We start from the raw sequence: 27,852 nt of genomic DNA, 5'->3' as shown, positions 1-27,852 counted from the left end.
TTTAGAAACATTAACATTGATATTTTTTATCTCTTTTTTATATTACAGATTGCATATTACCAAAACTTTTACTTATATTAAAAAAAAATATTTTATATATAAATAAAAAAAGATTAATAATACAATAATGTTTATAAGTAAAAGATAGATTTATGAGTATAAGATCTAAATTTTTATCTCGTTTGGTAATTATTGACGTATACAACTTATGTAGAGTAGAGTTTAAACTAATTTAATGATTATAAATCTTTAGTAAAAAAAAAATCTATATTGAATTGTATATTAATTTGTGAAATTCTCTTCTAGTATTTTTAGAGATTATAAATTAATTACGCAACATATATATGTTCAACTTTGGTATAACGTTATTAGATTTTAAGTTTTATGTTTTACGAATTAATTTTTAACATAATAATTACGCATATTAACTTTTCTATATTAAAATTATATATTTCTTAACATAAATTGAAATTTATAATGATTTTATATTCGTTTTAAAGACCGCAATGAATAATTTTGATGATAATCATTAGATAGTTTAAAATATATCTGTAAGCTATTTGGTAACGCTTAATTGTTCTAAAAGATTTTCTCTTTCTCGAAGACACGCCCACGCTTTTTCTTGATCCTTTCTCGACAATGGAGCTTTTCCCTGTTTCGCCAGAATCAATTTTTTATAATGTTCTATTACCTCATTGTCCGCAATGCTAATTTTTCGTTTCAATGTTTGTCTTTTGCTTTCTTCTTGAGCCAGATTTAACAATCTTTTCAATTGTGTAACATTATGATTAGATAATGCAGAAAGTTCATGCTGACATCTTTTAATTTCTGCAAGAATTTCATCGTCCTCTTGATTTTTCTTTTGTGCATCAGGTTCCAAAATACCTTGCTCAACCAGTTCTTTATGCATTCGTATCTCCAGGTTCATGGAATTCTGGATAGTTAGATCTCTCAAGACAGACGGATCGCCATCTCGAAATAATTTGTTTTCCATGTTATTACTTGCAATGTATACATTTTCCTCCAAAAGAGCAGAAACCAATCTCTGTGTAAGGGGTCCTGCAATGCTATTAGCTTTTTTATCACTCTTGGTTAGTAAATGCGACATATCAGTACGATTCTTTTTCTTTTCTCTATTTGGATTAGCTGCATCTTCTTCCTGCAATAAATCGTTATGTGCCCACATTAAACTATAATGACGACCTAAAGGAGGAATCTTCTTAAATTCACTTATATCGCCATGCGTAGCAATCAGTTCCTCTAATAACTTAATATCATCAGGCATGATGTCAGTACAGTAGGGATCTACTGATGCCCAGAATTTGTTGGGAGTATCATTCTTAGGTAAAGGCAGTTTTGGTGCATCAGACTTAGATCCTTCAATTCTTGAAATTTCATGTAAATTTGGTACTGTTTGATTGGCTGAACCTCCTACTGTCTTTTGTTTAAAGAGTTTTGTATGTAAGGGTGATTGACTCTTAGTATTGATCTCCTTTGGCTTCAATTTCTCTTCACGCACCTTTTTATCAATTAGGGACAAACTCTTTCCACTCTTCGATCTTCTGTCTCTTCTGTCTCGCTCTTCTGCTGAAAACAAGTTGGTAATTTCATCCTGAAGTGTGCGATGACGTACAACAACTGCCGATAGAAGAGTCTCGAGTTCCAGTTGCAGTGTGTCAAGATCTTCCGTAACAACACCCTCTTCTGCTGTACGCTTTAAGATACTAGTATATCTTGGCAGATGTCGACTATTGTCAATTGTCTTTAGAAGGAACTGAGAAGTTGTTGGTTCTGATACTTCGGAGCTCGCATCAGAGCTTGCCACAGAAGCCTGTGCCGTTTTTCCAGATTCACGTACTTTGACAACAGCCTTTTTAGAACTCTGCTTCCCTTTCCCCGACATATTTTTTAATAAGTAATAATACTCAGTGGAAAACAAATTATTGCTTTGTACAAAGATTACCACTTTTGTAATTAATTTAGAATAATTTCAAACAGATAATATCATGTTATATCTGGAATCATAATTATTGAACATGATTATTCAACATTTATAAACCAAATTTCGAAGATTACAAATTATCAAGCTTCAAATATTAATTTTTCACTTACTTTAACTTTTTAGGAATAAAATGTCAATATTATATATTATTAAATATGAATAATAATATAAAATTATGTGCAGATTGTCATATAGGTTATAGAATTTGATACTGACCACTGAAATACAATAATACTGAAATGTGCTCTGGTAATTGGCACTAGAAAATCATGAAATGATAAAACGATGAAGTTTCTAAACGACAGAAATGCGTTCGGAAATAATATCTACTTGTACTCAAATATCAAGTGGCTACATTCAGGACCTTCAGGACTGTTTTCATCAATCTTCGATCAAAAGTGTTCCGATATTCACTGCCAATACTGAAAATCTATAATATACGTGACCTGAACTATATATTTTCAGTACTGGCAGTGAATATTGAAACGCAGTCAAGATTATTTTCCGTGTAGCAAACATATATTACATATATTACGTTTACACGGCGACGTTAAACTAATTTAGAAATAACCGCAGCTAGTGATTTTTTGCATTTAATTGGAGCACATATTTTTAAAAAAATACACCAATCGAACTCAAGATTTTACTAATTACGATTGTTACTAAACCGGTTTAATGTCACCGTGTAAACGTAGTAATACTCGACACATTTGAGTTTTAAAATTTTGCTAGTATGATAAATCTATAGTTTACGTGACGTGATTATACATCATTATTAGCGCTAGCAAGTTTTGGAACACCTCTTGACGCAATCGACAAGCTCAAGCTACGTTCGGAAACACTACCCGAGTGTCGGTCCACAATAAGTGATTTAAGCTTTAAAAAGTAAGAAATTGACCAATTATAATCGAATATGAAAAGAATACTCGACTATGATTAGTCAATTTCTTATGGCTTAAAGATTAAATACTTATTGTGGACTGACATTGACTCCGTGTATCGTTCCTATCGTTCTATCCTTGTTGTTCATCAATATTAAACAAAGACAAGACGATACCCGATATACTCCAACTTGATATCAAGGCCATTCGATATTAAGGCCATGGCATGTAAAAAATTTTAGTAGTAATCGTAATAGTAAGGTCGTAAGCGAATTGATCAACTATAATCGATTATTTTTAGAGGACTATAAGGAAAATAATTGATTCTGATTGGTCAATTTGCTTATGATCTTATGATTATCTATTGATTAAAATTTTTGCAGTGGCCTTTATTCTCGAAAAAGATCGATTGAATTTGAACAAAATTATAAATGGAAAGCGATTTGCATCAAAAGATACGTTCCAAAATTTAGAACTATAATACATTACGTAAATTACAGATTTTTAATATTAGCAGTGCATTTTAGAACGCAACCAAATGTATTGACTGTGTTTCCTAAAAGAAAAGCAGCCTGTGGCTCATGGAATCATTTCATCCTTGTCATTTATCAAATGTTAAACAAAGAGGAGTGATGCCACGCACTCTAAACATAAATTGAGAACGCAGCCCAAGCGTGTATTTTTTTTGCTTTTCTGAAAGGACACGACAGGAATTTAAAAATGGCGTATGTTTACACCTTCAAAAAAATTCGATTAATGTTTGATGTTGATGTTTAATGAGCATTAATGAGATGCGATGTACTATCAGCTTTAGCTCGTCATTCGAGCCTTAACCTCAAGAGTTTTATTCTGAACTTTATTCGACTTTATACGAAGCGGTGAGATTATTAATGAATAATCTGTTTCATAAGGATGGAAGAAATGTGAAATTAATGCTTGATTAATATTGATCTAGGTTAATTTTAAGATCTACAGTACACCAAACAATTAAACAATGGCAGAAAAGGGTGCTCATTTGACAGGAACTGCATACATCAGACCTTCTATTTTCGAAATTATTGCACAGGAATCGCTTGCGTCTACTCTTGAACCAGCCTTTAATAAAATTCTTTCGGTACATAGTACTGTTTAAATTTTGTTCATTATGTCTTATTAAATATAATACTATTTTGTACAAAATTTATGTAGTAATGTATAGTTTTTTCTGTATGAAATGTATTCGTTCTTTATATATTATTTTATCGTAAATATAATATATATTGTTAAATATTTTTATTAAACATATAAAATGTATATAAAATACACATAGAAATGTGATAATATAAATACATTTTGAAGATTTAAAAATATATGACTTATATACATTTGTATGTAAAATTTAACAATAGTAACAAATTGACACATTACATTAAAAAACTGCTGTTTTATATAAATTGTGTAAATTATATTTATATTCGGAACTTTTAAATCTTTAATTATTTTAGTTTCTTGTGTCTTTTAATATGGAAAGATATGGACATATTCTTAAATGGACAGATGAAGGATATTTAATTTTTAATGCACTTCTTCAACGATATTATTTAAAGAAATACTGTGAGTATCTCTTTTATATGATAATTTGATATTTTGACATAATTTATTAATATTTTTTCTGAAAAAATAGGATTATGTTATTTTCAGCTGCGTCATTTTCTGAAACATTTTATGGTTTAAAACGTGTCACAGTACATAATTCTAAATTAAAAGAAAGATTAACATCTAAAAAACAAATGTTATCATTAATATTAATTGTGACATTTCCATATTTAAAAAATAAGCTTGCACAATATAGTTTAAAATATAAACTTCAAGAAGTGGACAATCTTGCATCGACGGAACAGGCAAGTTAAAAGACGCTAATTCTAAAATTTGAGTATTAATAACTTGTTAATATATCAAATATTATTGATACAGAACAGAGAAAAGTTTTTCCATAAATGTATCATTAAAGGACATTCATTTCTCTTCATAATATACGAAACTCTCGTACTGTACAGTTACATACTCTATGTATCTGAGAAATCAATGTACCCATCACCTTTACTAAGACTGCTGTCCGTTACATTAACATATGCCGATCCACAATCTGCTCTCACTATTACTGAATTATTAAGAAAAATAAAATATAATTCCTTCACTATTAGTGATGGATGGAATATATTTCAAAGAATCGTTACTGGATCTCTCGAATTGGGAGCTTTCTTTTTACAATTTCTTTCTTGGTGGAGTCAGGAAAATTATAACATGAATATTATGAATCTTCCAGCTCCATCACCACCAAAGGTAAAAAATAAATATATCAGATAAATTGATGTTATAATTATAACATTTGTGAATTTAACAAGTAATTTAAATATGAATATAAATTACTAAGCACGATATATCTTCTGTTTTAAAGGTGCCAAACATAGCGCAACAATACAAAGGAATTTGTCCACTTTGTCATAAGCCTCATCGTATACACACTGTGCTTATGGTATCCGGGTAAATAAATTTTATATATATATTTTCTAGTGCAATATATTTAATTTTATTTTTAAATAGAATAGAATGTTAATATTTTGTTACGTAATTTTTTTTTGTAGTTATGTATTTTGTTATCAATGCATTCTATCGGAAGTACGGATAAAAAAGAGATGTCCAGTAACACATTATCCTGCCAAAGAAGATGACTTAATACGTCTGTATATAGAATAATATATACATACACATATCCATATACGACATGCGACATATACAAATACACAAATAGGATAATGTAAAATTACTTGATGTTATATAATTTTAAGTTATCCTGTATTTTAACGGGACACGTGCAAGAGTCATATTTTCCATAACAAAATTATATTCGAAAAAATTTAAAACTAATAAATGAAGACTATGTTATATATAAATTAGGAATAGCACATGTCGAACATATACAATTTTTCATTATTTCTCTAAAGTTTTTATGATAGTCATGCATATCTAAATATTTTGATTACATGAATAAGAGAGTTTTCTAATATTTCTGAAGCAACAATTGAAAAGTGGATTTGATTTAATATATGAATAAAAGAAAACTTGATAATGAATTTTCGAATTCTCATAACATCCTTGATTTATACATAATTCTTTGAATGCAAATTACAGTATTCATTTATTATATTTAAGTTGGTCTTCATTAAAAATAATTCCTCAGATACAATCTTATCAGAAAAAGGTTACTTCTTCTGGCACAGACCTACATTACTATTATATGTCCTGCAAGTGAACTCTGTTATACTCTACGTATACACGCGAGCATGCGCTCACATACATACAAGCATACATGCATACACACAAGCATACACAAGTGACAGTAAATAACAGAAATTTTAAATTTTCTGAAGGTAATTAATTTTGTTTTTATAACTGTGATACATATATACATCGATCTTCCTCTTTCCTCTCTATTGTTTCCTTTTTTCTTTTTAGAAATTTAATATAATGTATAACATAATTTTTATAAATGTATATTACAAAATAATAGTTTAATTTTTCAGAAAGTTACATTATAAAGTTACAATAAAACGAATTAGTAAAACACACATCGAGTCAAAGAATATATTCCAAAATAATTTTTAAATGTGTTAATGAATAATCCTGTGAATATCAAGATTTTGATGTAACTATTGATTATGTACATATCATATCTAAAAAAATAGAACTATCTAAAATAGGCTACAATAAGGCACATTTTTCTTAAAAATACATAATAGCTTCTAATAGCTTTGGACAATTTTATTTTCGTTTATACTAAAATGCCAATTTCTTAATATTTTTATAAATTTTAACAATATTTTGCTGAAATATTTATAAACATTGCACTTAGAAATGATATAATATTTATCATTTCATAGATATTGCATTATTAATAATGTTACTATTTAAAAGTATTATCACATGTAAATATACAAAAACAATTATATCGAAAATAAACATAAAAATATCTATATTTATGCTTATTCATATTAATTATTAATTTTATATAAAATATTGAGCGCTTTGTGAATAGTATCAGTTAATACTCTCATTTCTTTTAATCGCTCTAAACTCAAATAAAAAAAAAGAACATGAAATTACAGGATTAATCAACAATTAAATAAGCTGACTAAATTAATTCGAAATTTAGATTTTCTTGCACACAATACTGATCAATGTTGTCTTTAATTTCAATATATATATATATATATATATATATATATATATATATATATAAAATAATACAATATTGAATTAGATGTTTATGATATTACAATTTGTATGTACATATGGACACGAACTGTATTATGCACTCTTAAAGTGTCGCATTTAGGCAGTTAAAGTGAACATTTATTTATAATATAAAAATAAATATTGTAACCAATATTTAATTTGTAAATATTACTTCGCATAATTATTAATTTTATGTCATAAATTTTTAAAAATATAACTAATGAAATAAAAGTTTAGTAAGATGCCTTTCCAAAATATAAATATGTTAGATTGACATGATTAGAGATTGAGTATTTACTATTGTCTTCACATGTTACACATGTTTGTTATAATAAATAGTAAACATTTATTAAAAAATTTTAGTACACAATTATCTTTTATATATTATTATACTTATTATAAAACTGAATCTAATTTGTGCTTATAAATATTTCAACTTTATAAAAAATTCTGAGTGTTTTAATTGATGTTGACAATCAATTGAAATATAATCATACACGCATTACATATTTGATAAATATTCTTACTTTAGTTCAAAAAATGTAAACTTTTCTTAAACTCCACGATAAATATATATGTATTAATGTACAACTTTTCCGAAATTTATAGCACTATTGTTTGTCAATTATCAGTTATTACTGAACATTACACAGATTTAATTTTTTTTTAAACATAAATTTAAAATTGTGTTCTTACAAAAATATGATCGTTTTAGTATTGCATATTACAATTTGTCTATATTACCATATTTATATATTTAATAAATGTGTACAAAATATATAGACAATAAATCTAAAGTATTTACTGGAATTTTTGAAAATAACATATATATTAAAAAAAATATATATATAATATATAATATATATAAGGATGATTTAGAATAATGTTTATTCTGAATCAACCCATACAATATACAAAATATAAAATAAATTTTAATTTTTTGTCAAATACACATGCAGTGCATTCACATAAGCGAATTAAATGAATATTTTTGCATGTATAGATTTATATATTATTTTGCAACATAACAGCATAAAATGAATATATATTTTGCATACATGTGTGTGTAAACAATACGCGCGGATACAAATCCAAATCATCATCATGATTTTCAAAATCAATAAAATTTTACTAGCGTCCTAAATTAATTTTATATACTAATTAATACCGCTACTTTCTTTTAAGAATTATAACTCCTCAAAGAAAGCAACTCTAGCTTTAGTGGATCCGGATTTTACTTTTTTTAATGTGCTGTATTTATTCTCACCGAGTCGAACTTGTTCCTCATGTAATTGATCCAATTCGCATTGTTTCTCACCAACTTTTAAAACTTCAATTTCGGAGCGTAATTCTCGTAATTGTTCCTGCAGATGTTTACTTTTCTCTAAATAATCACTCCTTTCTCTTTCGATCTCTAATGAAAGTTGGTCAACATCTCCATCACCAATGAGATCATAAGATGTTAAGTCAGGTGGGAGAGGTTCTGTATCTAATTGCAAAGTTTGAAGATCTGCTTGTAGATCCGATGGAAGTACTTGCGTAGAGGGAAATAGATTTGGCACAGGCTGTAAACAAATTAAATAAATAATTCAGAAACTTATAATATGCAATAACTAAGCATTATTTAAATTTCATTATATTATATTACCACTATTCTATCGATGGATATGATATAGTGGTAATATATAGTGGATGGATGGATGGATGGATATATATATATACACACACACACACACACACACACACACACACACACACACACACACACACACACATGCGCATACGTGTGTGTTAAAAATATATTTACAGTAAATTTATAGTATATCTTAACATATATGTATATATATATATATATATATATATATATATATATATATATATATATATATAGTATATTTTTAATATATATGTGTGTGTGTGTGTGTGTGTGTGTGTGTGTTAAAAATATACTTACAGTTATGGTAGCGGTATAGGCATTTCTACTAAGGAACTCTAATAATTTTTCTTTTGCTTCTTTCTCAGCAATTCTTGCGCGTAATAGTTCGTCTTTCAATTTTTCAGCTTCAGCAGCTCTACGTTCTGATTCTTGGACTAGTCTTTCTGTTAATAATTCAGCCTCTCTAGTCTTTCGTTCTAAGTGGACTTTTTCTTCTTCAGTCTTCATGTTGTTCAACCGGATACGCGTAATTTCTTGTTCAGCTTCCGATGCTTTTTGACTTAAAAGCATCGCTTCTTCTTCCGCTACGCGACTTTTCTCAGCTAAAAGATCAGCTGTCTCTTCAGATCTTCTCTATAAAATATAAAATTAATTAAAATACACACATAGATACATAGTATAAACATTTTTTTTTTATATAGGATTCCATTTTATATATCTTCTAAACTTAATGTTGCACGATAGATAAAAATTTTAGAAAAAATTTAAAATTAAAAATTTTAGTTTTGAGTTAGAATGTCAGAATAAAGTATAATATAATTCGTAAATTATTGATTTTTTTCATAATATTATTTAATATTTTTGTCTGCAAAGTAACTAGAGAAAGAGAAATATTATATAAAAATATTATACTCCATTTTAAAAAATGGCGATAATTTTTGTCCAACTTTCAAATGACTATTCAATATCAAACCAATAATAGTGTCATAGATTTCTTTCGAAATCATAAAGCTAATATTACATTTGTCATACAACAAATTTTTTGAATGTGTTGATTGATTATACAATAGAAGTAAAATTTTTCTATCCTGTCGACACGCTTAAAAATTTTGTATAAATGTAATAATACTTTTAAACTTATCGAAAATATGTTTTTTGGACAACGTCAAGTTTAGAAAATATACAACTGTTTCCATTAAAATGGGACAACTGTATATAAACAATTTATATTTTTATAATTTATAATTGGAGTTTTACTATATTCTTTATTATGTTATTTTCTATTCATAACATCTTACAAGAGCTTCATTCGCCAGCCGTATCTCCTCCTGATATTGCAAAAGTCGTTGTTCCATTGCAGCCTTTTCTCTTTCTGCCGCTTCCCGTAATTGCTTTTCTCGTGCTAATTTATTTCTTTCAATTTGCCTCCTAATAATAGCATAGACATTTTTAAAAGAGATTTAAACAATCGATTATAATTTGATAAAGATATAATTTTAAAGTAATTAAATTAACATACATTTTATATTCTCGAATATATGGTAATATATAGAGGTCTATTCAAAAAATATCTAAACTGGACACTACAATACTTACAACAATAAACTTTATCGTACAGTATATTAATCCTTTTCGAGGTAATTTTCTTGTAATTTGATATTTTTATTTCATAAATCTTTTCTTTCTAAGACATTTATGGATTATATACAAATATTAATAAAAAATTATATTTTACCGAGGACTTTAAAAAACATAAATGTAATTCAAAATTAATTGCTCTTTGCATTAAATAGATTCACATTTTCAGTTGTTGAGATAAATGTCACTAAAATATAATTTTCATTTAATTAAAAAAATAAAGGTTATATTGATGAGATATAATTTTATATTACAACCTATTATTGACAAATTGTTTTTAACATTAATATAAGTTTTCTATATCATCTTTTCTTCTTCATTCATTTACAAATCAAGTTTTATTTTAAGAAATATAAAAAATTCAATATATAATTAAGACATAAAGATTATTGCTCTTATATCTAGTAATATATCTAGTAATTTTACTAGACAAATTATAATAGTGCAAATTTTATTAATTGTTTCATCATTTAGAATATTACTTTCTACAGATATTCAATCTTCAAACGTGATACCACTACAAAAATTTGATGAGATAAAATTCAGAAAGTTATTTTAAATACATTATATTATATTACTGTAATAGTTTTCTTTAGTTTTTGATAAAATTTAATGTGCATTTATTGCTTCACTTTTCCAATAATTTTATCGGAATCAATCAAGAGAACCAATAGTGTCAAATCAAAATATGTCCGAATTAATTTAAGATAGGCTACATTTCTAAGCAACTGAGTAAATGAAACATTTAGATATTTTTAGAACAGACTCCTTGCCTCTATTATATATCTTATGTAAACAAACCTATAGATTTTGCAAATTGTTTTTTAAATTACGCAATTTTATAAAATATATAATTGCAGAAAGAAATATTTACTGACCTCTCTCTCTCTCTCTCTCTCTCTCTCTCTCTCTCTCTCTCTCTCTCTCTCTCTCGCGCGCGCGCGCACACACACACACACACACACACACACATACACACACACACACACACACACACACACACACACACACACACACACACAATGTATGAGATCCATTTTAACGTTACACAGAGAAGACTGAGCTAGTAATGAGATACCCAGCCTCCTCCAACTTTATGGGATGAAAAGAGAAAGCAATGCTAGGAGGATACTGAATATACAAAAATCGACAAAAATTGATCTGGTACATCATAGGTATATATTAAAAATAGTTTCACCACTTCGTTAAATCATCCTTTTCTATGCTATATTATATTTTATAGACTATACTGTTTATAAAAATTATTAATTTCTAACTAATAGTTAGAAATTAAAAAAATGTTCTGTTAACATTAAAAGAGTTATACTAGTTGAATCCCTTAAAGGATATTAAATTTTGATAAGCAGTTGACACTGCGAATTGCTATAGGAAAAGAAAAAGAAAGCATATTAGTATGGATTAGATGTATTTCTAATTTTTTCTTATATATTTATATTTATCTATGCAATGTTTCATTTTAAATGTAATGTAAATTTCAAATTAAGTTATATACTTTTTTAATTAGATATAAGATATTAAAGAATATCTCAGGTAAAAATTGTAGAAATATGATAGTGCTATTTTAAGTTTTTTGAATTTTTAAAGATATTTTTTTTTCGAGATTTTTTTTAAGGTCATCGATGGCATTAAAAATTCAAAAAATTAATCTTGAAGAAAGTAGCCTACTAATCTTATTTTCACACTGTAATCATTTTCAAGCATTTCTTCTTTAAAATTCTTTAAAACTCATCTAAAGATAAAAATTTAATTTTCTATATGTATATAATATATTAATAATTAAGTTATTAAATTGTAGAAATACAATTATTTTATAAAGCATGTAATATAAAATAAAATGATACTTATTCAACTTAAATCTATATTAATTACAAAATTGATATAAGTAATAAATTCATCAAACGTTATTTTGAATGCAAATGCAAAACATTTAGGAAAGCGTTTTATAATATTGTTTGATGAATATTTACTTGCCTGGATTTTTCTTCCTTGGCTTGTGCTTTCATTTGTTGAACTTCCATGGAATCTGGTTTGCGCCTCCTCATAAAGAGATCATGGTTGCCAATGCACAGGTCCAGGATCTTAACAAATAATATGTGAGCACCTGTGTCACTATTATGTTCGTTCAACTTTAAAGCTATCAAGCCCTTCACCCAGCTGCCAACATCTGACTGTTTCTTTACCAGTTTATTCATGCGAGCTTTCTGCGAGAAGAACATGAAGTTTGGCGATGTTTTCTCCATAGGTTTGATTACAAACTTCTTGTCATCAAAGCTAATATGACGAATTTCCGACCATGTAAACGTAGTCTTCGGGGCTAATTTGTTTTCTTTTTCATAAATATTTAATCCTAATGCTGTTACTCCAAGCCAGAGATCTGTTTCCTTTTTATTCTGTAATGGACGATAATGAACGACAAGAGAAATTAAGAATTTTTTAAATTAAAATTTTTTTTTTCAAATACAAAAATGATTAATACATTATATACTTACACTAATAGGAAAGTAGTTTACACCATACATATCGAGATCCTGAGCAATCTTAAGATATTCCATTTCTGCTTCATCTCGAGACATACCACGATGATCAGCGTACCAAATTTTTATTCTGTCCTCCCACATTTCTGGAGTCATTTGATATTGATCTATAACTCTCTGTGGAAGCAAGTCTTCACTGGCAAGCATTCCAGGACGATATGAAACTTCATCATAATCGCCATACTAATAATTAAAATAAAAATTGAATTTTTTTTTATTATACATATAATTATTCGTGACAGAATTGATTTTCATTAAAAATTAATTTTTCTAATGCTATATTCAAATATATATATATATATATACACAACATAAAGAAAATTAAAAGTTATCAAGAATTATAAATAAAATTCTTATAAATAAAATTCTATTTTATATCAAATTACGAATTAATATTGAGATTATTTTTGACTAATTGATTTTAACTAAAATTTAACTAATTGAGAGAAAAAGAACCAATCTCAATTTTAATGAACTTTGTTCAATTTAATCAAATTTAAATCCTTAATCTTAATTTGCAGTCTAATACAGACCTAACTAAAATTATATAGAGTATATTCCATATTATATAATCATAAATAATCAAATTATATAAAATATAAAACATGCTTTATCTTATATATATTGTAAAAAATTTAATATAACAACGCAAGAATATAATTTGTATATTTAATTCAAACTATATTTATATGTTATACATTAACATATTTTATAAATTAGTTTTTAATATAATTAATAATACAGCAAACTATAATACTATAGTTTATAATACCTTTGCTTGAACAGCATAAGAAGCAAGTAATACAGATGCTTCAGGTGGACAATAAATATCCATGGACAATATAGCTTGCTTTACTTGTAAAAAGAACAAATGTTGAGTAACTTCTTGTACTAGTTCTTCAGCTACATCCTCAGGATAAAACTTTGCCAGTAACATAAACGATGTAGTCGGTTGCTGCGAAATACCTTGATCTTGAACTGTAATCAATTCAGCATTATATACAGCATTATATACACTAGCAAATTTATATATTGCAAATATCTACATTTGATCTTTTCCATATCTAAGAATTGAACCAATAGTAAATTGTACTTACCTTTTTTGTCTAATTTTAACCAAGAAATAAAACCCTTTGCATCTTCATATTGAAGTCCAAAATACCATGTCTCTCTTAATCCTATTGTGCGGCAAACCAAGTCAAATAAGTCCCTGCCTGTCGATCTCCACTATACCATAGGAAACTTGTCAGTTTGCGAGATACATTATCAGTTCACGAAATACATAACAATCTCCCAATACTTTTTCACTAACCTCTAGATTAAATTCGAGCTCTGCATCCAAGGTGCAAACTTTGACAGGGAAGGATTTCCCAGACTTTTTTCTCCGGAACGGTGACATCTTATTTCTTACTGTGTACATTCAGCATCCCGAAAGACATGCTGCCTATCGCGAAGATACTCGACTGAATGACAGATTAGACCTTGTGCCGCTGATGACAAATATTTTGGCGCAGCGTCGATGATTTCTCTTTTTTTTTTTTTTTATTTGCCCGTTACAGCACAACGAAACTATGCGAATAATGATCTTACCTAAAATTGTCAATACGGCGTGTTCCCGACATAATTACGAAACACCAACATTTAATCGGCAGGCACGGCGGTTTGTTTCAAGCGTCTGACATTTCTTTTTTCTCATACGCTATTCGCACCATAATACATTAGATTCTACCTGTTTGCTAATTTTATACATATATTCATATATTTTCGTGAGCGTAATTCGTACGTGTTTGCAGGTATTTGGGTTCGCGCGAACTGTATACCGCGAAATCAGAAATTTCTGCTGTTTCTTATAACCGGTCCTAGTTCGAAGCACTGGGATAAACTGATAGGAGCCACTGAAATATAATAAGTGCATTCGGTACTGCCACTGCTCATTGGCTGCGTTCAACGGACACAACTGTTGCAAAACAGTTGAGTAATTCGTAAATAATTGGGTCTAAATTTAGGGATTTAATAGTAAACTAATAATCATTAATCGCTCATCGATCGGATTTTATTCCACTGAATTCGCACTCACTTTAGCTTTGTTGTTCAACGAATGTTAAACAAATTGATATGTGAGTTATTTTTGAACACACTCTAGGTTACACTCCAAAATATTCTTTCCGAGAAAAATTTTACTCAAAATATATAGTAAACGTGACGTATACTATATTATATCGAGTAAAATTTTCCTCAGGGAAGATATAAGGAAGATAACCTGGATGATTTAAATCTTAAGCCATAAGAAAATTAACCAATCATAGTCGAGTTTTCTCACATTTGATTAGGATTGGGGAATTTCTTATAACTTAAATCATCTATTGTAGGTTGGAAAAACTTATGTTCATTTGCTAGAGACGCGATTCACTTACTGCTACAAAACTTTGAAGCGTTTGATTAACCAGAAAAATCAGAAAATTAATCAGAAAAAAAAAATTTTATGAATTGACCAATCAAAAAATGCTTTGAAGTATTTGTAACATCAAGTGGATCGCGCCCTAAAACAGGAGGTCAATCATGTAACTTTACGTGTAATTTTTCACTTTTCATTTTTCATTTTTTACTTTTCATTTTTCACATCGTGATATTTCACATGAAACTTTTCACGTACAACGATTATGTATGTAGCTTGAATGCGTGGAAAGTGAAATCATGAAACATAGTTTTATAGGTTTTATAACTAATGAAAATTATTTTATTGGTATAGTATTATATACATCTTTTAATAATCATATATATATTATATATGTACTACGTATACTTAATCCTAACGCAGTTCTAATCTTCTCTAATTTCAGCATATTTATTTATTAATTCCATAGATTTCCGCCTTTCCGCCACCAAGGTACATGGCGAAAAAGTCACGTGAAAAACACATTTTCACGTTTGAGAGGGTTATATGATCCCGCAAAATCGTATATGATCGTAAGTTCACGTGAAATTTTTCACTTTTCCGCCCTAGGGGAAAAGTTACATGATCGACCTCCTGGTCCAAATTCTCGGATTGAGTTTTTATTACTAATTAATTCGACTCAGATAACTACAGATGGCGGTGTATTTCTATTTGTGAACTTAACTGTAATAAAGTATGCCAATATTAAAGTGAAGAACTCGAATTGAATTATATTAATTCAGTCGTATTATATTTATATTATTTGCAAATATATAAATATATATATATTTCATAATTTATTAAATTATTAATTTCTATTATTTTTCTTAAAAATAAGTTTAAAAAGAATTACTAATTATTATTAATTAGTCCATTACAGTTTATTTTAGTTTAATTAATAATTAATCAACTTATTTTTATATTATTCTTTTTCGATAAAGATCCATCCATAACCTCTCTTCATACAATAAATCAAATTTTTTATGCTTTATGTAGAAAGTTGGTAGTAAAATATTTGATAGAAAGTTAATAATTAGTATGAAAAAATGCAATATAATGAATTGGTTCATTCGAACTTCGAGTTTTATATCCTAGTTTGGTGAATCCATAATCCAAGTTTTAGTAACTTTCTTTCGGCCCGAAAATTTGAATTGCATTGTGGACACAAATCTTGAGATGTCTTTTTATGCTGACATTCGATGCTCATTTTTAACGTTAAAATCAAGTCAAAATCACGTAGTCAAAAATGACCATCCAAATTCTGCATCATTCTGATTTCACGTGATTTATTTTGATGCTAAAAATGAGCATGTCGAATATCAACATGAATTGATATCTATAATGGATCTCAGAAGAAAATATGCACAATTACCGATCGAGACCGAAATACTTTATTAACTTATGGCCTCATTTTTTACATCGCTAGCTTGAATCGCTAGATACACACGCTTGCTCGACAAGTTCTAATGACAACATTAAAAAAAATCACGCTTATTAAAAGTGTCAAATAGAAGATGCGGTGGCGATGCACCGAAAGTAAAGGAAGAAATCACACATACACAAAGAGCTCATATGTGCGCTCAGCGTTTCGATTACTTTGAGAATACATTGACGATCTTCCATCTTATTTCTTTTCGTTGTATGATAGGAATTATAAAACGGGAGAAAATAAGAAAGATAATTTATTTTGATCTGTCATTCTTTACCGTCCGACATTGTCCGAAGGCGGAGAATTATATATGATTTCTCTTTTTTGCTATATCCCCTCCATTTATCTTTCGGTGTAGCTCACGGACTTGGAAATAAAGAGACGGAATATAAGCTAGAAAGGTGAGACACATTCGCCATATTCATCTAGAGTACATATCGTACATATAGAATCACGATGTGTACGTATGCATACATGTCGTGTGTGTGTAGATCTCTTTGTGTATTGTGTTACCAACCAGCGCAAATAGCATGTCACAGACACATATTTATGTGCGAGATGAACAGAAACAAATATGGCGAAGAACGGTTTCCCTCCCGTATCTCCAAGTTTTTATCCCTCTCGTCTAAACTAGGACTTTAGATTCCGTCCCTCTATTCCCAAGTCCGTGGCCGCATCTTTCTTCTGGTACCTCTGATGTCAATTTGCTCATATCAATTTGCACGCAGTCGCATACCGCTTAAAAGAAGGGTGGTTTTTTAAATAAAATAGCACAAATAATAAATAATTGCAGACAAAAGATTAATAATTAAAAATGATAAATAAAATTTCATCCAAATAACAAAACAAAAAAATTTATTTGGATAATGTTCAACTTTGATTGTAAATAAATAAATTAGTTGCATATTTTTTTATATAAATTATTAATGAATAACAATTTTATTTAAAACTTATTGAATAATTATATTTATTTAAATAAATTATTAAAACGAATATAATTATTTAATATTTTTTGAATAAAGTTGTTACTTATAAATTCATTTATTACTTCGAATAAAATTTATTCAAGTTTGTTTATAGGAAATAGAAAAAAAAGTATATTTGCAAATGATTCACAGGTTACTGAAAAAAATGAATAAAGGAAAAAAATCATATAAATGAAAAGAAAAAAAGAGATTTAATTTGTTGTAATAGAAGATACATGTTGGAATGATATTATTTTTAGTGGCAAAAGTAAATTTAATATTTAATATATAATATTTAATATTTATTTAATATTTTTGGATGAAATAAACAAAGGATGATGTGAAGAAAGACAAACTCAAGAATATGAAAAATAAGTCAAGTATGAAGCACAGATGTGAAAATGTACTTGAAGATTTTAAAATTCGGATTTAGTGAATTAGTTTTCATTGATAATATAATGGATAAAATTCTATATCTTAATATTGTAAAAGATAAATTATTTACTTACTAAAAATTTCACAGAAATGGGAATTAAAGACACATTTAAACTAACAACTCGGAACATGAAACTCGAATTGTGTAGGAATATTGTACAAAGTTATTGCAATCTTCAGATATAAATTCCATTGAAAACATATATTGAACATATATTTATGAAACAAATTAGATAGGCGAATAGATGAATACTTCAAAACTTCAAAAGAAATATTAAAATAGCGACTACAAGAAGAATGAGATAATATTGATATTGAATATTTTAAAAAATTATTTGTAATGTGCCTCATACATATGAAAAAAGTCATACATTGAAAAAGATATCTTGTAAGAAATTACTTATTATTATTTATAAGAAAGTTAGTATAAAACTTATTTATATGAACCATTGTCCGAATATTAATGCAATTTTAATATCAGACATTATTTGTTTAAAATAAATTAACAAATGATATAAAGTATATAAATAAAGTTTACATTATTGTTAACTAAATTCAGTACTGATTCAGTACAATATAATCTATAATCAAATATTTTGTTTTCGTCATGAACAAAATTCTAATATAACAGTATAAAAATTGTAATATTTAAATATTAAAGTTTATATTGTTTAACTGTATAATTTCACTGAAATCCCAAACAGCTATAAAATTTTGTATAATATGTATACGAGTTATTTGATTGAAATATTTCATTATGTATTTAAATATTGTTATAAATGTTTATCTACAATTTAATTTAATTCATAACACTGTTTTGCGTACTTTATTATTATTGCTGTTTTATGATTATTATTGCTGTATTACTGTTTAAGTATTCATATGAACCATAATTAAATAAATGTTTAATCACTGTAACTCTAACAAGCTCTCTACAAGTGCTGAAATATTTATGATCACTATGAGTTCTATAATTAAATCATTAAGAATTATTAACAACACTATTTTTAATACTTAAAATAAGTTATTAATCACTAGCTTACTAATATTAATAAGAGATATCTACAAATTAGTGATAGAAAGGGACAAATGCATTCATGTCTAAGGAAATTACATTGAAAAGACGAAAAGTCTCTTTTTTTTTCAATAAATTTTTATACAAATATCAATTTTTATATTTCCTTTGTTTGTTTTCTTAATAAACTGTCGTAATTATAAATATTAATTTCTATTACTTTTACTGGGTAATTATTTTTTATTAAAAAGATATATGCAGAACTTTAATATCTCAATTGTTATATTAATTGTTTCAGTCATAATATAATATCATAGCATGAGTAAAGAGAAGCCAATTTAATTATAATTTTCTTAATAATTTATCCTTGAAATGACAACAATAATGATGAATATCGTTTATTATTTAAATATCATTTTAACGCAAAAGCCTCATTCTAATACTATAACGCGTAAAAATATATTAAAAGAATTTATTCACGTACAGAAAACAAAGATATTAATTATTTGGTTGTCTACTATTCCAAATTCATAAAACAATATTGTTATCTTCAATTACAAGGGCTGGCTGGCTGGCTTCCTGACTGCAACATAATAGATTGTACAGAGAGCGTAGATGATATAGTGGCTGCCGTCACAGCATCTGAATGATGATGATGATGATGATGATGGTATAGCGCTGAAGCATAATACTGTTGATGATGATGTGCCAGATGAGAATGATGATGATGAAGATAACCGCTTGACATTCTGTCATTGTTGTTGTCATTATTATTGTTGTTATTATTATTGTTAACAGAACTGTCGTCATGACGATTGTGATGATGATGATGATGATGATGATTGTTGTTGATTGTAGAGCATAGTGACGAAGTTGGCGACGAGGACGACGAGGAATTCTGTACGTTACAGCTGTTTGCCAGAATGTCGTGTACAGTGTGAGGACTCGGCCATTGTAAAATGTTGGTCGTTGTTTGATGGCTACTGCTGTTATGTACTGCCGGAGGCGGCGATGATGACAACTTACTTGCTGACGATGGTGCAACTGGAAATGCAATAATAACATATAGGTAGATAGATTTTTAATTTCAATATCAGCAATTAATATCAGAATGGAAAAAAATAAATAAAATATATGTATTTCGTGTTAATTTTTTGTTAGAACTGAACGTATATATTTAAGATTGTAACGATATATTTTTTTTTTATGTTTAGATTAGGGAGTCGATTGTATATTTTTATCGATTTTTCTCATTTCTTGTACTTCATCGGAAGGATCTAATAGCGTATGTCCCAATAGCACATTCATATTGGCAGATGCTTATGTTATTATAGGAATTTTTCAATGGGCCATTAATCAGAAAATTTTATATCTAATTGACTAATTAAGCAAATTTGTATATATAAGCAATTTTAGTCTCGTTTTTTTATATCTTATGATAAAATATCCGCGATTGACTATAGGCACGTGAAAATATGATATTTCTATGCTTATAGCTTTATATAATCAAATATTACGGATAATTTTTTTACAGAAACTATTCTAATAGGAATAATAATCAACAGCGATCGATAAACATTATGAAAAAACAAAAATAAATTATTATTGATTTTATGCAACAACACCTTAATTTTAGTTGGGAACGTTTTTCTTTTTGTAACTTGCATGAAATTTTTTAATTTCTTAATGGCTAAATTCTATGTAAAGCGCATGTATATATTTTATAATACTTGACATTAACTACAGATAAATATGTGCATGTGCACTTTAAAAATCCAGCTTATATTAATTGTAGAGTTGTCATTTTAAATAATCTAAAATGTATATGAATATTCCATAGTACGTGTTTATGTATTTATAATATAATAACAATAATAATATAATAACAATAAGAAAAAAATATACATGAATGATTTACTCAATTTATGTAAATTATAAGTATGTTGCATATAAATTATTTATATATGTGTAATATATAACAAAATATAATTTGCTTATATCTAACAAGGGGACGTTACCGATTTTGAATTCGATTAAAATTCGATGGGAATATAATGCATTCCCAATAATCGATTTATGATCGACTGAAATATAATAAGCCATATATTGTCAATTTCCTCCTTTCTTTTCTGTGTTTGATTATATTGTTATATCAAGTATTATTACATTAAATATTTTATTAATTTAACAAGTTTATTATAAACGTTTTCATCTATGCAATCAAAAACATGTAATATAATAAATGTTATGTGCTTCAAATCCAATAAAAAGAAAACAACAAAAATCGGAATCATATAACATTAAAATGTCATTTTTATCGTTATCTCTACTATGATAGATAAAATATAAAATACAAATATGTAATGACATTTAAACAGAAACAAGAAGGAAGGTAAATTTACAGAATTAATATATAACTATATATAACTATATAACTATATATAACTATATATATAACTATATATATATAATATATAACTATATATATAATATATAACTATATAATATATATATATATATATATATATACTAATATATAATATATTAATATAACTAGTTATTAAATTAAAATTAATTAAAAATTATCATTTTCGATCAAATTTTCAATCATTCAGAAATAAATATAAATATGTGTTGACTAATAGTTAAATGAGCATTCAATCCATTGGCTTATAAGATTTTGATTATGCTGAATATATATTATGATATTAAAAATATATTATGATAATATATTATAAGATTAAAACATTTGTTTAAATATAAGAGGTAAAATAGAATAAAATTTTAGATAAAATATACTATATATTTAAATTATATTTCAATTTAATTTTCAGTCTTTTACAATTACAGAGCATGTTTAGATAAATACACAGAAAAAAATGATGTTAAGTTAACAGTATCACATAATTGAAAATAATCTTACTAATTTAATAAAAATATTTAACAAAGTCGTGCAAATGTTATTAATGTGTAATAACATTGTTAACGTGTAATATATTGGGAAATATCGCCTTTCAAAATATTTAAGACATAATTTGATAAAGTGCGACATGTTTGTATAAACTGTAACGCTATGCCTTAAAAATCCTTATGAATTTTTTGAACAACTTAAAATTTTCGCAAATTATTCGCAAATTATAAATAATGAATCAATTTAAAAATAAGTAATTATAAAATAGATTACATATTTATTTTTAATAATTTATAATTTTAAATCGATTCTACTTTTGTAGAACTTAAATTTAGCGAACAATAAATTTTAGTTATAATGATATGGAATGGTAAAGAAAAATACAAATAAATAAAGAAAGTTATTATTTGAATATAAAATAAGGTTCCCAAAGTTATTATTTTTACGCTATTTTCTTACTTCTTTATCAATTTTCAAAAAATTAATTTCAAAATATTGTCCTTAAATGATAATACAATGGTGGTCAGGTATGTATGAATATGATCAAATTTAATATTTTTTTTTACCAAAATATTCATTTTTCAATTCTTTTATTATGATACGTAACGATATAATAAAATTGAATACTATTTCAATTTTCAATCTTATATGGATCCAACATTAAAATATTCATAATGTTTATCAATTTTTAGGAGAATATTAATAAAGAAGGATAGGGAAATCTCTCGCTCGAAATCTTTATGTATAAATTACCAAACACAAAATACTAACCCTGATGATGATGATGTGCGATGGAAGGCGGTGCCGTCGGATGATAAGGCGTCGGTGGGTATGGCACTGGACAAAGGGCTGCACCAGCCGCTGCGGCAGCCGCATAAAGGTGGTGATGATGATGATGATGAGCTGAATGATGCGGATGATGATGGTGCATTGTCGTCGTTGTGCCAACTTTATTTCTTAATATTCTTGATATACTGGATACTGAAGGAACGTTATACTTGTCGCAAACGCCATCGGATAACAGTCGATCTCTGATCTCCCAAGCAAAAATCCCTGGGTCTTTTAATTTCAATTGTTTGATGTACTGTACGACTTTCGGTGTAGTCACACGCGGCTTGCTGCCACCAATTGCGCCTGGTAGAATACTACCTGTTTCATGATAGCGTGCCAGTATCTTACTGACGCATCCATGGCTTACTCGTAATTGTCTCGAAATATCGCATGGTCTAATACCCAATTGTGCGAGTTCGACTATCCTCAATCTGACGGCGTTCGGAAGTGGTCTTCCATTAACGAATACACCTCCTAATTGATTCACTTCACCATATTGCTGTTGATGTTGTTGTTGCTGCTGCTGTTGTTGTTGTTGTTGTTGTTGTTGATGTGATTGTTGTGATTGTGCTCCAATTTCGGTACTACTATTCTCTGTAACATAATTAATTGATCTTATTACGTACATCATTGCGTAAGCAAAAATAGAATTCTCTATTGGAACACATTAGTTAATTATTATTATTTTATTCAATTTAATATAAGATAGATCATTTTAATTAATGGGATTAATCATATTGTGATTTGTGGATTACCATCGTGTTATAAACCATTGTTAATGCCAATATTTCGAAAACATTGTAGGTCACTTCATCAAGGCGAGAAGCAATAGTAATTATAACAAAAATGATTTATGACACGGTGGTAATCTATAAACCACAGTACAATTTTGAAAGAAATAACCACGAAAGCATCAAGAGTATAACCAATTTCATAATCAGTTATATCAAAAAGCATTATCTCATAAAAAGAAATAATTCAAATTTTGCAATATTTATATCTGCCATATTGTATTCTCCATATTTTTGATCTAGCTCTTTAAAATTTCTAAATCTTTTTGTAACACTACATCTTATAATATTATATGCACGGAAAATTATATTATGTAAATGTTTCCATGATAATACAAACTTATTTATTATATCAAATGTAATATATGTCAAATATACATATATTATGTGACAAGTAAAAAATTTGGGAAAGCATTTATAATAATAACTTTAGTTTTACGGCTTATGTGTAGGATTATAGAATTAGAACCCAAACGATTCTTTTCTCTGTTTGTGGGGAAGAAACTGAAACGTCTTCACCCTCGTACTAGTTAACTGGAACAGCCCGCTGCTCCGCACAAATACACTTATATTTACGTATATCGTCGCCAATAGGCAGATGACTGTGTAGACTGTCGTCTCTCTTTCATTAAAGATGTGTGTTACATGCGTGTAAAATGACTACACGCGTCGGAAACTTTGATCTTGGCCATTTATCACTGCTTGTGAGAAAAAGTCTAATAATATTACATGTACAGACGTCGTACGCATACGAATGCATATAATGTGTTCATGCGTATCACATATGCGTACTTAGAACCTCGTAGAAGCACTACGGATACATACGTACCTCATCTTCGTCTTGAAACATTTTGTCTATGTCTAGTGAAAACGTTTATAATTTTGCTAAGAATAGCAGTAAGTATTTTAACGTGTGTGTTAGAAGGTGTTTTCTGCGAAACTATTAAAGGTAGCGACGAAATTCTTTTTGCAGTTTTTATGTTGGGGCCTTTTACAAGATGGATAGGGTGCCGCCCGGATAGGGTGTTGCTTTCTTTACAAAAGACAAGAGACGACATCCTATTTTTTTAAATAAAAGAATATTCTTGCACTTTTTTAAATAAAAGAATATTTTTGCATTTTTGCATTTCATAAGCTTACAACACACACACACACACACACACACACACACACACACACACACACACACACACAAATATTTTTCTATCTTTTGTATAGTTAAAGTTTGTATAGTTTAAGTTTTTGTATAGTTAAAGAGCTAAAATATTTTTTAATAAGTTGTAGACATAGATTATAGACATAGATGTTAATACAAAATCACTTTCTAATAAATATTCAAAATGTTGTTTACTTCCAAACACAATTGTTAAAGATGGTATTATTATATTATTCTATTATATAATACAATATTAACTTCTACGTAACAATTCGACAATTCAGCGTTCATCTTTGTTTTCTTTCTTGATTTGTGACTCTTTTATATAATCAACCGTTTTGTTTTTTTGTTTTAATGATACGACTACCGAATTTATTTATTGTTAAAATTTTATGTCTATCTTTTCCTTCTTGGCTTCTTTGAATTAACTTTTTCAAATTATTTATTTTTCACATTGACACATTAACATTAACTAATCACAGAGAATATAATCTTTAAAGCTCAATTTAAAAGTATTCATCCCTTGTTGGCACCAAAAATTTGAGATTATTTCTTTTACATTGTTATGCTATTATGTTTTTTATTTATTGTGAAACACTGACAATTGGAAACAAAATCGAAATGTTCATTTTTAAAAATGTGTATCAATGTATATTTTATTAAATTATATTTTATATGGATATTTGCGCCTCAATTGTATTAGATTCTTATAACTCTTTAACTTCTATTTTTTCTTTATTAATATAATACAAATGATAATAGATACAAATGCTTAAATGTTTTAAGTATTTCTGTGCAAATTAAATGTTTTAAGTATTTATGTGCAAATTAAATTATATGATTCTTTTTAAATCTTTTCAAGATTTAAAAAGAATACTACTTACTGGTTTAAGGAGAATACCTTACTGTCGAGCCTTTAGTAAAACTAACTGAACATTAATGTAATGCGGATCATTAAGTTCAAATTATTGATATTTAATCATATATCTCACAGATCGTCACCATAAATATATAGAATTTTTTATTAAAAAAAAAATTATTTCATTGAATACAGCAAGCCTCAAGAGACATGAGTGTCTCGTCGCCAATTTCACGCGTAGCAAAGATGGCGCGGAACGGCGGCCTCGTAACTTTTGTATATACGTGAGTCGTTGATGAACGGAGTCAACATTTTTATATCTCAATAACAACTGTATCACGATTTTAATTTTAATTGAATACATTTGATCAATAAAATTTAAGTTATATAATGAAAGTATTTTCAGTTTTCTTACCGTACTGTACGAATGCAATGCAAAACCCAAATGTATAAATTTTTGTTTAAAAAATGTCAACGTTGTCATCGTAAAAAAATTCAGCGTGATTTTTTTTACTTTTGATAATATTTTTTTATTTTGATGTAACATTTTCTAATAGAAATTCTTGACATAAGTTTTTAAATGTTTTTTGAGAAGTAAAAATTAATATTGAAAGGCATGTTAAATTAATATTTGAATATATTGAAAAATGTTCGAAATATATCCGAAAAATATAAAAAAAGATTTGATATATTTATAAAAAATGTCTAAGATGTATTACAAAATATTATAATATCTTTATATACAATATATTTTATTTTATTGCATCGAGATATATCGATACATTTCCCAATGAGAAATGATAATGGAATCGATGTCGAATCGACATTAATTCGACATTGAAATTATCATCATCTTGAGATATGTTTATAATTAAATTTGTGGAAAAATGGGAGTATTCATATCATTTGACAAGTAATGTAATAATTAATGTAATAATGTAATAATGTAATAATTTTTTTTTAATAATTTCTTTTTAAGGCTTTAGCATAAAATAAATTTGACTTTTAATTAATTATATGTTCTCTACTATTATTCATAACATGTCACTTACCTATTAATTTTCAATTTTTTGTTTGAAAAACATAACATAAAGATATAACATAAATTTGTTTACAAGTGGTGGATGTTTCAATTATAATTTTTTATATAATAATATTTCTTACAAAATAGCGCTTATTCTAAAATCGAACTGATAAAGATTAAAAATTATTGTTAAGGGGTAAGAAATTGCAGACGTAGAAGGCTTGCATAGCAAAAACATATCACTATGATCAGTGGCGGCGTCGGCAGTGATGTCGGCGGCGGCGGCGGCAACGACGACGATTTCGTCCAAAACTCCTCTTCCAAGAATTATGTAGCTACAACGTAGACTTCTCTTTTTCGTTGCGCTTTTCTTATTTATTCATATTTTCTACGCGCGCGTCTGTTGCTTAAATGGTATACCAGCCTGTCCGTGAAAAGAATATCCGATGATAGTGTACAAAAGTGTACATTCATACACAATTTCCATAATAAATCGATATACCATGTATTCTGTATGCAAAATAATCGTTACCTTTATCATATATTTTTTTATCATAACAATTTTTATATTACAATTATAATTTTATTGCAATTTTCAGTGTATGTAAAATTATCTAACAATTTCAAAACAATTTCAAAATAGTATATGTTGTTTATTTGGCATCGCATATTTAATACTAGATATGATTATTTAATTTCCTTTACTTTTTTTATTCATTTTATTTCATTATTTTTTATAATCATTGTTATTATTATCATTTATCATTGTTATTGTTATATATTATAATAATTCTTAAAAGATTAAAATCAATTCCTGAAATAATTCTTTTTAACTCTTTCTTTTAATTAATTAAGAAATTACAACTAATGAACGTAATATAATGTATACGTTGTACGTAACGTCTCATATTCTGTTACATGGCAATGTTGTTATTATATATATTTCTATGTTCTATCAATTTATATCGCAACTATGTGTACGTCTACTTGGTAT

The 27,852-nt window shown here is 27.3% G+C and overlaps 4 protein-coding genes across 8 annotated transcripts in view; 1 reads left to right on the top strand and 3 right to left on the bottom strand.

Annotated features, from left to right (window-relative positions):
• Nucleotides 1-429: 429 nt before the first annotated feature.
• Ada3 (transcriptional adaptor 3) lies at nucleotides 430-2,362 on the bottom strand. Of its 2 annotated transcripts, none has more exons than XM_011636948.3 (2): nucleotides 2,219-2,362; nucleotides 430-2,015 (listed from the first exon to the last, which is right to left on the bottom strand). In XM_011636948.3, exon 2 carries the CDS (start codon nucleotides 1,901-1,903, stop codon nucleotides 557-559), a length of 1,347 nt encoding a protein of 448 aa, XP_011635250.2. In that variant the 5' UTR covers nucleotides 1,904-2,015; nucleotides 2,219-2,362; the 3' UTR covers nucleotides 430-556. The 2 variants fall into 2 exon arrangements, with proteins under 2 accessions (XP_011635250.2, XP_011635249.2); XM_011636947.3 differs by having other exon boundaries at nucleotides 2,113-2,323.
• A 727-nt stretch (nucleotides 2,363-3,089) lies between these two features.
• Nucleotides 3,090-6,297, top strand: Pex12 (peroxisomal biogenesis factor 12). 2 transcript variants are annotated; one of them, XM_089077307.1, is made up of 8 exons: nucleotides 3,090-3,107; nucleotides 3,267-3,761; nucleotides 3,839-3,997; nucleotides 4,368-4,476; nucleotides 4,564-4,763; nucleotides 4,837-5,205; nucleotides 5,321-5,406; nucleotides 5,508-6,297. In XM_089077307.1, exons 3-8 carry the CDS (start codon nucleotides 3,878-3,880, stop codon nucleotides 5,617-5,619), a joined length of 996 nt encoding a protein of 331 aa, XP_088933433.1. In that variant the 5' UTR covers nucleotides 3,090-3,107; nucleotides 3,267-3,761; nucleotides 3,839-3,877; the 3' UTR covers nucleotides 5,620-6,297. The 2 variants fall into 2 exon arrangements, with proteins under 2 accessions (XP_088933433.1, XP_011635251.2); XM_011636949.2 differs by lacking the exon at nucleotides 3,090-3,107 and having other exon boundaries at nucleotides 3,119-3,761.
• Mer (ezrin/radixin/moesin family protein merlin) lies at nucleotides 6,277-15,170 on the bottom strand. Of its 3 annotated transcripts, none has more exons than XM_089077304.1 (9): nucleotides 14,599-15,170; nucleotides 14,321-14,498; nucleotides 14,106-14,235; nucleotides 13,781-13,986; nucleotides 12,964-13,191; nucleotides 12,446-12,864; nucleotides 10,114-10,243; nucleotides 9,113-9,448; nucleotides 6,277-8,723 (listed from the first exon to the last, which is right to left on the bottom strand). In XM_089077304.1, exons 2-9 carry the CDS (start codon nucleotides 14,426-14,428, stop codon nucleotides 8,346-8,348), a joined length of 1,935 nt encoding a protein of 644 aa, XP_088933430.1. In that variant the 5' UTR covers nucleotides 14,429-14,498; nucleotides 14,599-15,170; the 3' UTR covers nucleotides 6,277-8,345. The 3 variants fall into 3 exon arrangements, with proteins under 3 accessions (XP_088933430.1, XP_088933431.1, XP_088933429.1); XM_089077305.1 differs by having other exon boundaries at nucleotides 12,446-12,552; nucleotides 12,655-12,864; nucleotides 14,321-15,162; XM_089077303.1 differs by having other exon boundaries at nucleotides 14,321-15,169.
• A 4,234-nt stretch (nucleotides 15,171-19,404) lies between these two features.
• The window catches only part of LOC105425932 (uncharacterized), a 30,598-nt gene continuing 22,150 nt past the window's right edge, over nucleotides 19,405-27,852 (bottom strand). The window contains exons 2-3 of the mRNA XM_011636951.2: nucleotides 22,969-23,622; nucleotides 19,405-20,330 (exon numbers count right to left, since the gene is read on the bottom strand). Of these exons, the coding sequence (XP_011635253.2) occupies nucleotides 19,837-20,330; nucleotides 22,969-23,622 (1,148 nt within the window). The 3' untranslated portion in view covers nucleotides 19,405-19,836. The remainder of the gene's footprint in view (nucleotides 20,331-22,968; nucleotides 23,623-27,852) is intronic.

Source organism: Pogonomyrmex barbatus, unplaced genomic scaffold, assembly GCF_055798465.1.
Source record: "Pogonomyrmex barbatus isolate J1 unplaced genomic scaffold, ASM5579846v1 scaffold2, whole genome shotgun sequence".
NCBI classification, from domain to species: Eukaryota; Metazoa; Arthropoda; class Insecta; order Hymenoptera; family Formicidae; genus Pogonomyrmex; species Pogonomyrmex barbatus.
This window is presented reverse-complemented; position numbering and strand designations above follow the sequence as displayed.